This window comes from Protomyctophum bolini (assembly GCF_963924005.1).
Source record: "Protomyctophum bolini genome assembly, chromosome: 10".
Lineage (NCBI taxonomy): Eukaryota > Metazoa > Chordata > Actinopteri > Myctophiformes > Myctophidae > Protomyctophum > Protomyctophum bolini.
In genome coordinates, this window is record NC_137871.1 from 21,570,046 (window position 1) to 21,583,190 (window position 13,145).

Consider the following 13,145-nt stretch of genomic DNA (forward strand, 5'->3'; position numbering starts at 1 on the left):
AAAGACAGAAGAAGAAATAAAGGAATTAAAGGGGGGGGGGGAATGGAAATAGATGCTTTTCTAAAAGCTCAGTCATCATCTTCATCCTCACTCTATCGCTCTCTCTCTCTCTCACACACACACACACACACACACGCACACACACACACACATGCACGCACGCACGCACACACACACACGCGTGCACACAAACACACACAGAACTATCTGCCTTTCCCTTTCATTTCCCACAGTTTGAATTCACAATGCGCTTTCATGTGTGTTGAAAGGCCCCGGCTGGCTGCAGTACACACAGCATTAAGGAACACTTATCGGAGGCGAGCTGCACAGCTTTGATACAGATGTGAAGCAGAGAGATCGAGCGCCTTAAGATTCAGGGTGATAATTTGTAGGAGCGTTCTGTTGTTTCACATGTAAGTCTTTTGGGGGATGAAGTGGTGATTTGTCCATCAGGCTGCGGCCTTATGAGGGCTTTGCTAATGAGCAAAACGCACACTGAGTGGTCTAGTGGGACTTGAGGAGGTGAGTGTACTATTAAGTGAGGTGTACTTGTAACCCCAACATCTTATGTGTCATTATATACCATTTGGCAAACACTCCAAATCCAAAGTGTCTTAATGTACCCTCAGTGAATATATTTTTTAACAAGAGTAAGTCCAGTGGAAATCATACTCGCCACTGAACTACTGCAGAGATATAATTGAACCATGGCATGCTCCAAGCTTTTGGGCTACAAACATGACCTTTTTCTATGGCAGTGGTTCCCAAACGTTTTCATGTCAAGGACCCCCAAGTCGACAATAATTAGCCTGCGGACCCCCATTTGAAAATATATGCCAAGGGCCCCCCATAAGAGAAGAGTTTTATGGCTCTAGCAGTGACTCTCAACCATTTTCAATTCAAGGGCCCTCGGTTTGACCTGAATTAAGCTACGGTCCCCCATTTAATGGCATTTCTATCTCTGGGACCCTCAATCGTGAAATCAATGTTAATTTAACTCTGAGAGATACAGACCCCTAATGGTCCATTTGGTTCCAAACTATCATTTAGCTGCAGGGATCCCATGGAACTCCCTCAAGGACCCCTGGGAGTCCCCGGACCCCACTTTGGGTACCTCTGGTCTATGGCAGTGATACTCAACCTCAGGCCCGCGGGCCACATCAGGCCCGCGGGACCATTATGACTGGCCCACCAATGAAAATCTAAAAAAAAGAAGAAAAATAATAATACTATTAGAGTTGTACTATTACTCGAACGAAAATAAAAGCTTGGGGGGGGGGGGAGATGCAATGCTAATGAAAGACATATACTGTGTATCCCTATTCCCTGACATAATTTTATAGCTAAACGGACAGAATTCTATTTTATTTGAATGATGAAACCCAGCTGCCATTAATAGTTGGAAATGGAAATGGAAATTGCGGAAATTGCGGAAATTGTAATTGCGGAAATGGTGCAAATGGAAATTGCGGAAATGCGGAAATGGAAATTGCGGAAATTGCGGAAATGGTAATTGCGGAAATTGCAGAAATGGTGGAAATGGAAATTGCGGAAATTGCGGAAATGGAAATTGAGGAAATTGCGGAAATGGAAATTGCGGAAATGGTAATTGCGGAAATTGCTCTTGACTTATAGCTATCTATTTTCAGGTAGATTGTTTTATTTTACTCAGTCAGCCATATCACTACTCATTTTTTTTCATGAAAAAGGTCATAGCTGGGTGATCTATTTTCAGGCAAATTGTGTTTATTGTATTTTATTTTACTCAGCCATAACAATTTATTTTCTGTTAACCAACTTGCTGGCTGGCAGGCAGGCAGACAGCTACTCATAGAAAGGCAGACAGACAGACAGCTACTCATGGAGAATTGGACAGACAGGCAGGCAGTCAGACAGCTACTCATAGACAGGCAGACAGACAGCTACTCATGGAGAATTGGACAGGCAGGCAGACAGCTACTCATGGACAATTGGACAGGCAGGAAGGCAGACAGCTACTCATAGACAGACAGACAGCTACTCATGGACAATTGGACAGGCAGGAAGGCAGACAGCTACTCATAGACAGACAGACAGCTACTCATAGACAATTGGGCAGGCAGGCAGACAGCTACTCATAGACAGACAGACAGCTACTCATGGACAATTGGACAGGCAGGAAGGCAGACAGCTACTCATAGACAGGCAGACAGACAGCTACTCATGGACAATTAGGCAGGCAGGCAGACAGCTACTCATAGACAGGCAGACAGACAGCTACTCATGGACAATTAGGCAGGCAGGCAGACAGCTACTCAGACAGGCAGACAGACAGCTACTCATGGACAATTGGACAGGCAGGCAGGCAGACAGACAGCTACTCATAGACAGGCAGGCAGACAGCTACTCATAGACAGGCAGACAGTAAGACAGCTACTCATTGACAGACAGACAAATAACTACTCATGGACAGACAGACAGACAGACAGACAGACAGACAGACAGACAGACAGACAGACAGACAGGCAGGCAGGCAGGCAGGCAGGCAAAGAGCTACTCATGTTATGTTATTATGTTATTATAACAGCTACTCATGTTATGTGCAATAATTTGTGCAGTTATGGAAACAGCTCTTTGTGTTTATGCAAGAAAATGTAACACATTTATTTATTTACATATTGTGTGCATGCACATTGTACTTTGATACATTTTGCGAAAATAAAGCAATTGAAAGAGAGAAGTTATCAAGTATCATTAATGTCGTAATTTTATCTACTGGCCCCTTGCCATTTTTGTAATGTGGCCCACAGGTAAATCTATTTGAGTATCCCTGGTCTATGGTACTGTAATAATCAAGATGATAGGTGAAGAAGCTAATTTCTGTGTACAGTAGATCTCTCGAAAAGTGGTACTCCATCTACCTTTCATTTGCATAGCCACGTAATATAGTGTAGGCTATAATGGATGATAACCATGAGGATAATGCAAGAATGCCATTTGGACAGGAAAGAGCAATGTTTTTGTTTTGAGTTACAGACATGCCTGACATGCCTAACCCTGTGCTTATCATATCACAGGTTATCATTTGCTATTCGACCTGCGTATGATAACCTCTCAGCAACACTGGCGTGAGAGAGGTTTGACTGACATTTACGACAGTGCTTTCTTTCTTTCTTTCTTTCACCCCCCCCCCCCACACACACACACACACACACACACACACACGCACATTCACACATAAAAACACGCCGATCCTTTTAGCCTCAGCCTTAGAATCTCTAATACTGAAACATCCCTTTTCACCAAACCAAATGAGAGTTTGAGTAAAGTGAGTTCTTTGTTCTCTCAATGAATGTGCTTTTAATTATGAGCCATTTAACTAAGACTTAGGGAGCCGTTTGAGTTCGTACCACGACACTGGTCTCTGAATAATCAATCTTTATAAACAGGGCTGGGAGGATTCAAGGATCGAAGTCAATAAGTCCATACCACATCCTCTTATAAATAGCCTAGTGAGAAAAGCTCTCTAACGTCAACAGAGAACCCATTTTGATGGGAATTATATTTTGATGACAGTTGTAGATCCAGGAAAAGAATGACTCCTCGGCACCAAGCTCCATGGGAAATGGAGCGAAGCCTCTTTCACACCTTCAGTCAAGATGGATTACTCTGGCATGAGCATATACCAAAAAATCCAAGTGTCTTAGTTGGCATTTAGGCTAAGTCACGAACACACTTGGAAAAGCAATCCGGTCCAATTTTAACTCCACATGTTTATAACGTCATGCATGCAGCGTATGTTTATCACTGCTGTGTGGCTATATGCAAAACCAACAACCTCAATCATGTGTGGTTCTGCATGGTGGCGTGGCAGTTTGCTGTTGTGGCGGCACCACTGCTAACACCAATACCTCACTGCTTGCTGAAAATAGAGCTCATATGCACGTGAACGGACTGGAATAACATTGCCTTTATTTTCTCAAAGTAGAATATGTCCACATAGCTGTAACATGCAGTGTTCACACATAGGAATTATGCCGCAATTAATCCTAGAAGTTATCATGCGCTGCTCTGAGTTCTCTACTGGCAAACTTTAACGTCCAGCAGCCAATCTGGCTGACTTCCAAAAACAGCAGAGAACCTCCCTGTTTATCCTTAAAAAAAAAATCAGGAAGACATATTCATGTCAGTCCTCATGAGTGTCTTACATCCCTAGTATAGCCACAGAACAATGTGCCCTTTGAGTACACACATGCTTCAACCTCCTTCTCACCTATAGGTGTGCATGTGTGTATTTCCATTTCTCCATAATTCTCCATCCCCTGACATGTTGCCCCTCCAGTGTATTAGGTCTACCAGAGCTACAGCGGGGTATAGAATACTTTGGGCTTATTTATCTCCTTTCTTATTTACACAAAGTACTCCTCCCTCCACCATTGCCAACCACCACGACCAGAGACCCATGCATCCACCCGCCTCAGTCTCATTATCATTCTGAGGGGTTATTATCTCTGCATCAGTGTGGTGCTGGGGAGGGGGGTTTAGTCAACAAGGACTCTCGGTGGGACGCTGACAGTCTCTCAAGAAGTGAGACCCTTATACTGTAGTAATTTACCCAGCTTCTTGGCTGTCACTCTTCTCCAAAGACACACTGTCTTTCTTTCTCGTTCTCTCTCCCTGTGCCATTTCCCTATCTTTTTCTCTCTCTTTCTACTTCCCTCTCTCATGCTACTTGACTTTCTCTATCTTTCTCTCCTTCACTTGAAGCCTCTGTATGTCATTCCGATGACAGAGAAGATAAGCACGTTGCATACTGGATCACTGAGCTATGACAAAGAAAAGAAAGAGAAGAAATATCGTATAGGTTTCTGCTCCATAACCCAGATGTAAATAATTGTTGAAAGCAATATAGAAGTCTGCATTTCTCAGAGTCCGCTGGATGTTGTGTTTGGCCGAGAGCTCGGCGGTCTCAGTTTCACTCTGGGTCCTCAATTTGCCTTTGCAATGTTCTTCTCAATTCAAATGCGGTTTTATTTAAAAACTGCTCAGAACAATCTCTGTCTCAGTATAGAATCCCTTACCACCCACACTATCGGGAATGGGATGTTATCTGAGCCCATTACTATTCTAGGGAATCGTTATTTTAAGATATACCCGACAGGACAGAAATGAAGCTGCTCTCCAAAATGTGGAAAAACTGCTGAAGTAATCATTTCTTTAAATAAATACTTTTTTTTATTCTGTTATTGGCTTTTTACAGGTACAAAGCATACAGCATGTTACAGTTTTATCAAAAGTGGAAAATACTGATGTTACATATGTAACCAATGTAAAAAATAAGTCTTCAATCTTACTTTCCCCGAAAGTAAGAACATACATTTCAGCATATGAAAATATTCATAAAAACACAGCTTAAGTAATTTAAGTTAATAAACAGTACAAAACAAAGTTGAAACCAAAATAAATGTCAAAATGTCAAAATAATGGACAAAGACACTGACAACAAATGATCATCCACGATTTCTCATGAATTTCTTCTTTTTTTGTACAAGTTCATATTCTTTTCTTTTTCGTTTCTTTTTTCTTTTGTTGGATCCATACGTTATCGTTGTGTAAAATCTTGGCTGGTCATAAAATGCAAGCACAGTTTTGTGACAAAGACAAACTATCCCCCAAACTGACTCCCCAAGTGAACGTAGGCCAAAAAAAAAAAGGAAAAGAAAAAAGAATGTCCTCCCTCATACTCAAATCCTCAAATGTCTGTAAGGCAGGAGACTTGATTAATCCTCGCTGGAGCATTTAGCCAGTCTTTTTGTGAGAAAAAACACCCGGGGTGGAGAGAGGAAAGAGAGAAAAAGAGGAGAAAGAGAGACGCATGGAGAATCCGAGAGGGAGAAAGAAAGCGAGAGAGACAGAGTGATAAACAAAGGGTGGAGAGAGGTGCGGCCGAGACAGAGAGAGGGGAAACAGAGAGCCAGAGATTAGATATCGAGCTAGAATCATAACATTGGCGGGGCCTCCATTACCGTGCAAGTAAAATGGTGCGTTTTCACACCGAAGGCTGTGTCCCTCACACCGACAGGTGCAGGTAGATCAAACACATATGCTTCCTTTTAAAGTATATGAGAAATATTAAACCCCATCGAAAAGACATGCTATTGCTGTATGGCCCTACTGGAATTTTCTTCCTGTGAGTATTTCAATGTTATCACTGATCTTATCTTTCAGCTGTGAACGTGACAGAAGTTTTTGTAGAGGGAGGGGCAATGCCGGTAATGAAGAACAGACATGTTTGATTAAGATAAAATGAACGGAGGTTTGCGATGTAGACACTAAATTGAATTCAGAGCAGGATTCTTTTTTTTTCTGGAGCCGTTCAGTGTCAATAATTGACTCACCGTAATGAGGCATCAGAGATGAATGCATGATTGTACAGTACTAACAGCTGAGGTGAGATTTGAAACAGACAGGTAAACCTATCCCAAGGAGGCTAGCTACAAACATAGTCACTTTAACAGGTGCCTTTTTTCTGCCTTACTGCATTGAAAGTCGTCTTACAATATTTAATAAAGAAACAAATGAGTAGTCCCAATGTTATCTGAAATGTACAGTCTTCCATTTTTCACCATATTGTACAGCATTGTAAATAAATAGTCTCATACATATTGCTCGGCTTCCCCTTCATTCAGAATGGTCACCGAGCCGTCCCCACTGTTCATTTCAATGTCTTTCGCCGCCGCGTTCTCTGGGAGCAAGGCGAGGTCCTTGAACACGTCCACGTAATGCCCAAACCCAGGACCCCAGCTCAACAGGTTGTCCCAGTTGAAACCCCCGGCCTGTGGGCCCAGTTTGTGGGGCAGGGTGTGATGCTGCTCGACAGGCATACTCTGGGCCACGCCGGGCCCTCCTTCGGCCCTGCGACTCGAGTAGCGCCTCTGCCGCAGCCGCCCGCCGTAGTCCTCGTCGTCGGCGTCGGACTCGTTGACCTGCGACAGTTTGGGCACGCGAGACCCATAGGCCGCAGGCTTCTCCCGGTCGTACTCCATTTCCGAGCACGTGAAGGAGTCATGGGAGTCGCTCTCGGAGGACGACTCTGGCGCGGGGATGCCGTCGGCCGGGTTGCGCACCCTGGACAGCGGCCTGCGGCAGTCTTCCTCGGAGCTGGAGCGCCCGTGATCGGCACTGCAGATGCTGGGGTTGCGCGGACGCGGCGTGTTGAGCCGCTCCACCTCTTCGATGGACAGTCCCACCGGCGGCCCTGTCTCCAGTGGTATCTGTTCGATTGGCTGCTTGAGCCGGCTGCCCGGCCGCGAGCTGTGCCCGTGGCCCATCGCCATTGTTTGCGGGCTCTTACTGCGGCGGCCCAGCCGTGTGGCATAGTTAAACATGGCCGCCGGTGGCTGGCAGGCCTCGCCGTGCAGGTCCATCGGGCTGCCCTCGCGGCGGGCCAAATTCAGCTCCCGAGTCGGGGTGTTGCGATAGAACGAGGAGGGTTTGGTAAACGGGGCCGGGCTGTGCCTGGAGAGGGGGTTAGGAGTGGGGCAGGCAGAATGCACGTGGCTGAGAGGGGTGGACCTCAGTGCTTGTGTGTACTGAGGCTGGTAGGTGTAGCTCGTGGCCCCTAGTGGCAAGGGGGACTGGCGTGCAAAACCCAGGGGGCTGTGTCTCTGAATGGAGAACTTGGGCGTGTGACTGCGGAACTGCTTGTAGTGCTGAATGATGTCTGCATCAGAGGGAGCGATGCTACTCGCATTGTCAATGTCGTAGTGCTCGATATCTGGCTCTGGACCGTTGCACGGGGCACAGGGGGCACTGGGGACGGTCTCATTGTTGTGGGGAATGTCTGTTTCATCATAGATCAGGTACGGGTTCTCCCGCTCAATGATGTCCGGTTTGGGATTCCCTTCTGGCTGTTTCCGTACCGTCATGTCATCTCCGTACGGCGGGATGTTATCTGGGTCATCAAAGGCCACATTCTCACTACCCTTCTTCTTCTTTTTCTTTTTCTTCTCCTTCGGCTTCTTCTCCTTGGACTCCTTTGGCACTTTGGTCTTGTTGCGATCTCTGCAGTAGTTGCACAAAATCAGGCCCAGAACCACCATGGCCAGGATTGTGGCGCAGCTGCCCACGATAGCAGGCACGGCCCAGATGGGGAGCACCATCTCTTCTGCCACGGGGCTAGCGCTGCACACAAACCCTCCATTGTTGGCCGTCTTGCAGACATTGCCAGGGGGGCACTGCACGCCAAGGCATGCCACCAGCGTTTCACAGGTCTTGCCCGTGTAGAACTCTGAGCAGGCGCACGAGAAGCCAGAGTGTGGCTCAGGAACGCAGCTCCCGCCGTTCTGACAAGGACCGGACGCGCAGTCACCTGGTGGGACACACTGGTAGGTGTACCACTGGTTCACACACATCAGACCATCCCAGCAAGGGCTGCTCTCGCACAGGTTAGGGCCCCGGCAGCCAATCTTGACAGCAGAGCTGGTCTTAGATAGCGTGACAAGGCGGTGCTCCCCGTAAAACGGCATGTTCTCCCCGTTGTATTTCACATAGGCCAGGCAGCCATCGAAACCTGCAGATGACACATGTATTTGATGTTTTAGTCATTGATATGGTGCTTTCAACCAGACGCAAGTGCAACCACATAATATGATTTTTTAGTACAAAGCCACAGTCACCAGACAATATTTGTGTCTTTTTTGAGGGGTGCTAGCCCCTCCTACGTCCAGCTTTGAGGGTTTGTGTAAACACAAACATTGAAGACAAAAGTGAGGACGCAAATTGTGATTCGACGGTGTGATTGGGTGGGAGATGTGCTATTGGTTGAGAATGAGGTTGACGTATGATGATAAGAGCGCCTCTCACTTCACACGGGTGTGATTTTTTTATTTGATACACATTAGTAAAGTAGAAAAATATGGGGCAAAGGAGTTTAATGTGTGGGAGAGGGAGAAATAAACATGATTTGTCTGGAACTAAATTGACAATAGACTGATGTCCATAAATAGCTCTCTTCCTGGTAAATAAGTAAATAACACAAATTGGGAGCTGTATTCAGTCCAATCACTCCAATGTAATTGGTTCAAGCCTAGGACAAAGAACAAAGTGAAATTTTCATGTGGGGAGAACACCTTCTCAACAAATCAAATTTTAAAATTGGGTGGATAAATCACTGGCAAATTTGAAAGAAGAAATATGATTATTTTCTAGAAGAAAATCGTTGTCTTGTTGCTGCCAGCGAATCCATCGTCAGAGCTATTATGGCTTCAAGATGCACACATCTGGGATGGATGAATGTTTGAATGTGACTAATTCAATCTTTTTGCTTTGTGTATTGCCTAACAAAGCTGCCTCACTGATGTAAATAGATTTTTTTATTGAATTTATCCCTGTACAGATTAAATCCAGTTGTTTCTTTTCATTAGATCTCGTGAAGGGATACGCGCAACAGAGCACATTGACTCTGGACTAAGAGGTCAGCTAATGTAGGTCTTGGCCCAGGTGAGACCATCAATAAAAAAGAACCAGCCTGCCACAGACCTGCGTGCTCAGAATCTATTTATAGTTAAATCCGTATACCCTGATCCTTGTGTGTAGAGGAGGACAACAAATCATAAAAAATAAATAAATACACATACTTTTTAAACCATATTAGTTCAGAATATGAGGTTAGTTATATCCCCCTCCCCTTAAAAATCTACACATTTTTACAGTGTTGCATTCCCTCCCTCTGAAAGCCCTCGCCTTCACCCTGTCCAAACAGTTTTCAAGTCAAGGACATTTGATATGCGATTTAGGTCAAACCCCGAGATGGGATGAAAACACCAGCAACCATCAAAGGGAGGGGGGTACTCCAAGATGAAGTCAAATCAAATTAGTATTAGTTGCGAGTCCATAAATAATACTTAGATAAAGCAACATTTATTCAACTACTGTAAATTCATGGTAAAAAAATTCAGGTAAATCTCGCCAATGTCAAATAAAAGCAGATTTCAGGCTGGGTCCGTAGAGCATTATTGGACTGCTACCAAATATGGTCAGCAGCTCGAGAGTCACACTGGGATAGCAGGGGAAAAAAAGGATTCCAGCATTTTCTCAAGGATGATAGAGTGCACACACTGTTTTATATTGTGTACGCACGCACGCACGCACGCACGCACGCACGCACGCACGCACGCACGCACGCACGCACGCACGCACGCACCACCTCTCTCTGCTATCCCCTGTCCCCACTGACAAAGTCCTTCCTCTCACCTGCTGCAGTTTTCTGCTGTGCAGGCCCCGGTGGGATCCCTCCCAGGGAAAGGGTCAAGACGCCGAGGCCCCCAAAGTCCTGGGTGTCGTGCTGGACGAGCCTGGGGTGGGCGCCGTCCACGTGCAGTGCGGTGGCCGAGCCGTTCCTGACCAACCGGAGTGTGTGCCACAGGCCGTCCGACACCGTCGCCTCGCCTACTGAGCGCTCCACCTTGCCCCCGACACCGGCATCAGAGATGTAGTGGATGTTACCGTTCTTCAGCTGCGGGGGAGAGAGAGGGGGCACAAGCATGACAATTATAAGATTACTATTTAATACACTTTCTTTGTACAGCACCTTTTGGTTTACACAGTGTGGAGCTCAACATACTTTTACTAGTATTCATTCAAAATGTTGTGCCATGGGCTCCAATTTGAGTTATCTCAGATGCAAATCTTAGATTATGTGTTATTGTTGGATACGATTTTGTCCAGAATTCCATGCCATATGAATGTCGTAGACGGCAAACTATGATCAAAATAACAATTCTTCAAGTATGTTCTCTAATTGTGTAAAAGTCTTGTAAATCAGGTAATGCTAGCTGACGTTTAACAATTGATACATTTTATTGGGAACTGCTGGAACGTCCTCAAGGATCCCCGGTGGTCCCTGGACCCCACATTGAGAATCACTGCGTTCACAAATTATATATAATATCATATTAATATTTAATATATGATAATATCATATTAATGTAGGATGGAAGTAAGGAATGAGATTGGAGATTTAAAGCATTGAAATGCAGCTATCCCGTTCTGTGAAAACCCTGTTCACTGCAACCGCTACAGTGTTCAAAATCAACAGGGTTTGAAGAATCTAATCCCACTCTCAAAGGTGGATGTGATTAATCATGGTCTCTCAGCTTGATGTGTACCTTGGTTGTAGCAGCGGGATAATCAGTAGCCTATAGCTAACAACAACAAAAGAGACAAAAAACTAAAGCAAATACGCTCTACTCCAAAAACCGTCACGCTGTGTCTTTAAAACAAATGCATCGAGCTCACTTTGTCCTGGACGCTGAATTAGCGGTTTGCACCGTGCATGGTAATCTCATATGTGGGTTTCCAACTTCAATGGAAAAGTCATCTCGTTCTCCTTCCTCACGATTCAAATGCCTCAGAAATCGGCAATGATAAGTAGCTTCCGGAAGGATCGACGGAAAATGGAAAGTCGCCCCTAACCGCCCACCCCCTTCCTTTCCCCCCCAGAGCCCACGAGCATACGGATCCTGGAGAAACAATTTCTGGGTTTATCTATTATTGTTATTTATACCTCAACATAACAAGTATGTCCCTCTGTCTCAGCGTACAGTATAGGGCTATAGGCCTATCCTGCACATACTTATAACGTATAACTGAATATAACGTATCCCCATTTGTAGTAAAACATTTCAGTTACTTTCACACCGAGACTTTAGCAATGTGTCAGTGTGAGAGAGAACTATATTAGGGATGGGTCCGAAATTAAAATATAAATAGTTTCTTATAAAAAAAGAAAGCAAATGCTATATTGTCATCCAAACCCTGCGCATAGTAACTACATTTTAGAGGATACAGTACCTAGTATGGTTGTAATATTTATGTATTCTCGATTTTTGCTTTTCAAACCATCCCAAACATATATAAACATATAAACATATAAACATATATATATATATATATTTTAATATAATCGTTAATAATAGAATATAGTGATGGATTTTCATTTTGGCCACTTTTACACATCTCCCTGTATGTGCGTGCATACAGGATGTGCACTGGATTCTCCTCTCTCTCTAACCTTCACGGTGGTGTAGTTGCTGGTCTCCTGCACGTGCAGCAGGGTGCCGGTCTTGCTGCGCGTCCTGAACTTGACCTCCAGGCTGCTGCTGCTGAGGCGGGCGGGGGGCATGGCGCCGCCCTGGAGGGTCTGGCGCAGCAGTGCGTCCCGCTTGGGTCCCTGTCTCAGGGCGTAGTCCAGGCGTCCGGTGCCGTCCAGGGACAGGGCCGTGTCCGCCGTCATGTCTGTTGGCAACGACAGACAGAGGGGGGAGGGCTCAGGAAATGATGTTAAAGGTCCAAAACAGATGACCATCCAAAGGACCACTTCACCACTTTTCAACTTTCAAATCTTTATTTAAAAGTCCAAAACAGATGACCATCCAAAGGACCACTTCACCACTTTTCAACTTTCATCTTTATATAAATGGTCCTCACTAATGTTCATGATAAAATACCACCATTTTTTCCCTACTCTAGTCTGTGTCTCATAGGAGGGCTGTGGGCAGTTCAGAAACCAGTGACATCATCGTTTTTTTATATATCGAAAATATTGATGGCTTCCATTATCGCATTGCAACTTTTCAGGAAAAAGATGATGTCACTGGGTTTCTGAACTGCCCACAGCACTCTCATGAGACACAGATAGAGGAGAAAAAATGTGTTGTCCTTATGATGAATCATGAATATTAGTGAGGACCAATTATATGAAGGTACAGTAGGTTGAACAATGAACAGTGGTGAAGTGGTCCTTAATTAGTCTGATAGTCTAGTAGTGCACCTTGACAGCGTATCCTATATTACTTGAAAGCAATAATGCACTTTATGCACAAGTTACGTAATGTAATGTGCCTGCCTGTTTCATTTAGTGTGGGGACTGCGGATGAAATTTAGCATCTTTGCTAATTCCGGTGTATTTACGTTGCATATACTGTATTTGCAATGTTCATGAATATGCTCTGTTCCGTCAAATTAAACTAATAAAATAAAATAAAGTAAAGTAAAGGACTAAAGTAGATAATGAGTTGCATGTTCAAATACAATAAAACAGATGATAATGTTGTAGGACAAGAGGGACGAGAGAACGCTTTGTATTAAGGCTCAGACAGTATTTT

At 44.7% G+C, this 13,145-nt stretch overlaps 1 protein-coding gene across 1 annotated transcript in view; it reads right to left on the reverse strand.

Moving 5' to 3' along the window:
- Window positions 1–5,197: 5,197 nt before the first annotated feature.
- Window positions 5,198–13,145, reverse strand: part of fat4 (FAT atypical cadherin 4) — a 126,454-nt gene continuing 118,506 nt past the window's right edge. Inside the window, exons 18-20 of the mRNA XM_080774722.1 lie at window positions 12,053–12,276; window positions 10,234–10,495; window positions 5,198–8,551 (exon numbers count right to left, since the gene is read on the reverse strand). Coding sequence (XP_080630848.1) covers window positions 6,636–8,551; window positions 10,234–10,495; window positions 12,053–12,276 — 2,402 coding nt within the window. The 3' untranslated portion in view covers window positions 5,198–6,635. The remainder of the gene's footprint in view (window positions 8,552–10,233; window positions 10,496–12,052; window positions 12,277–13,145) is intronic.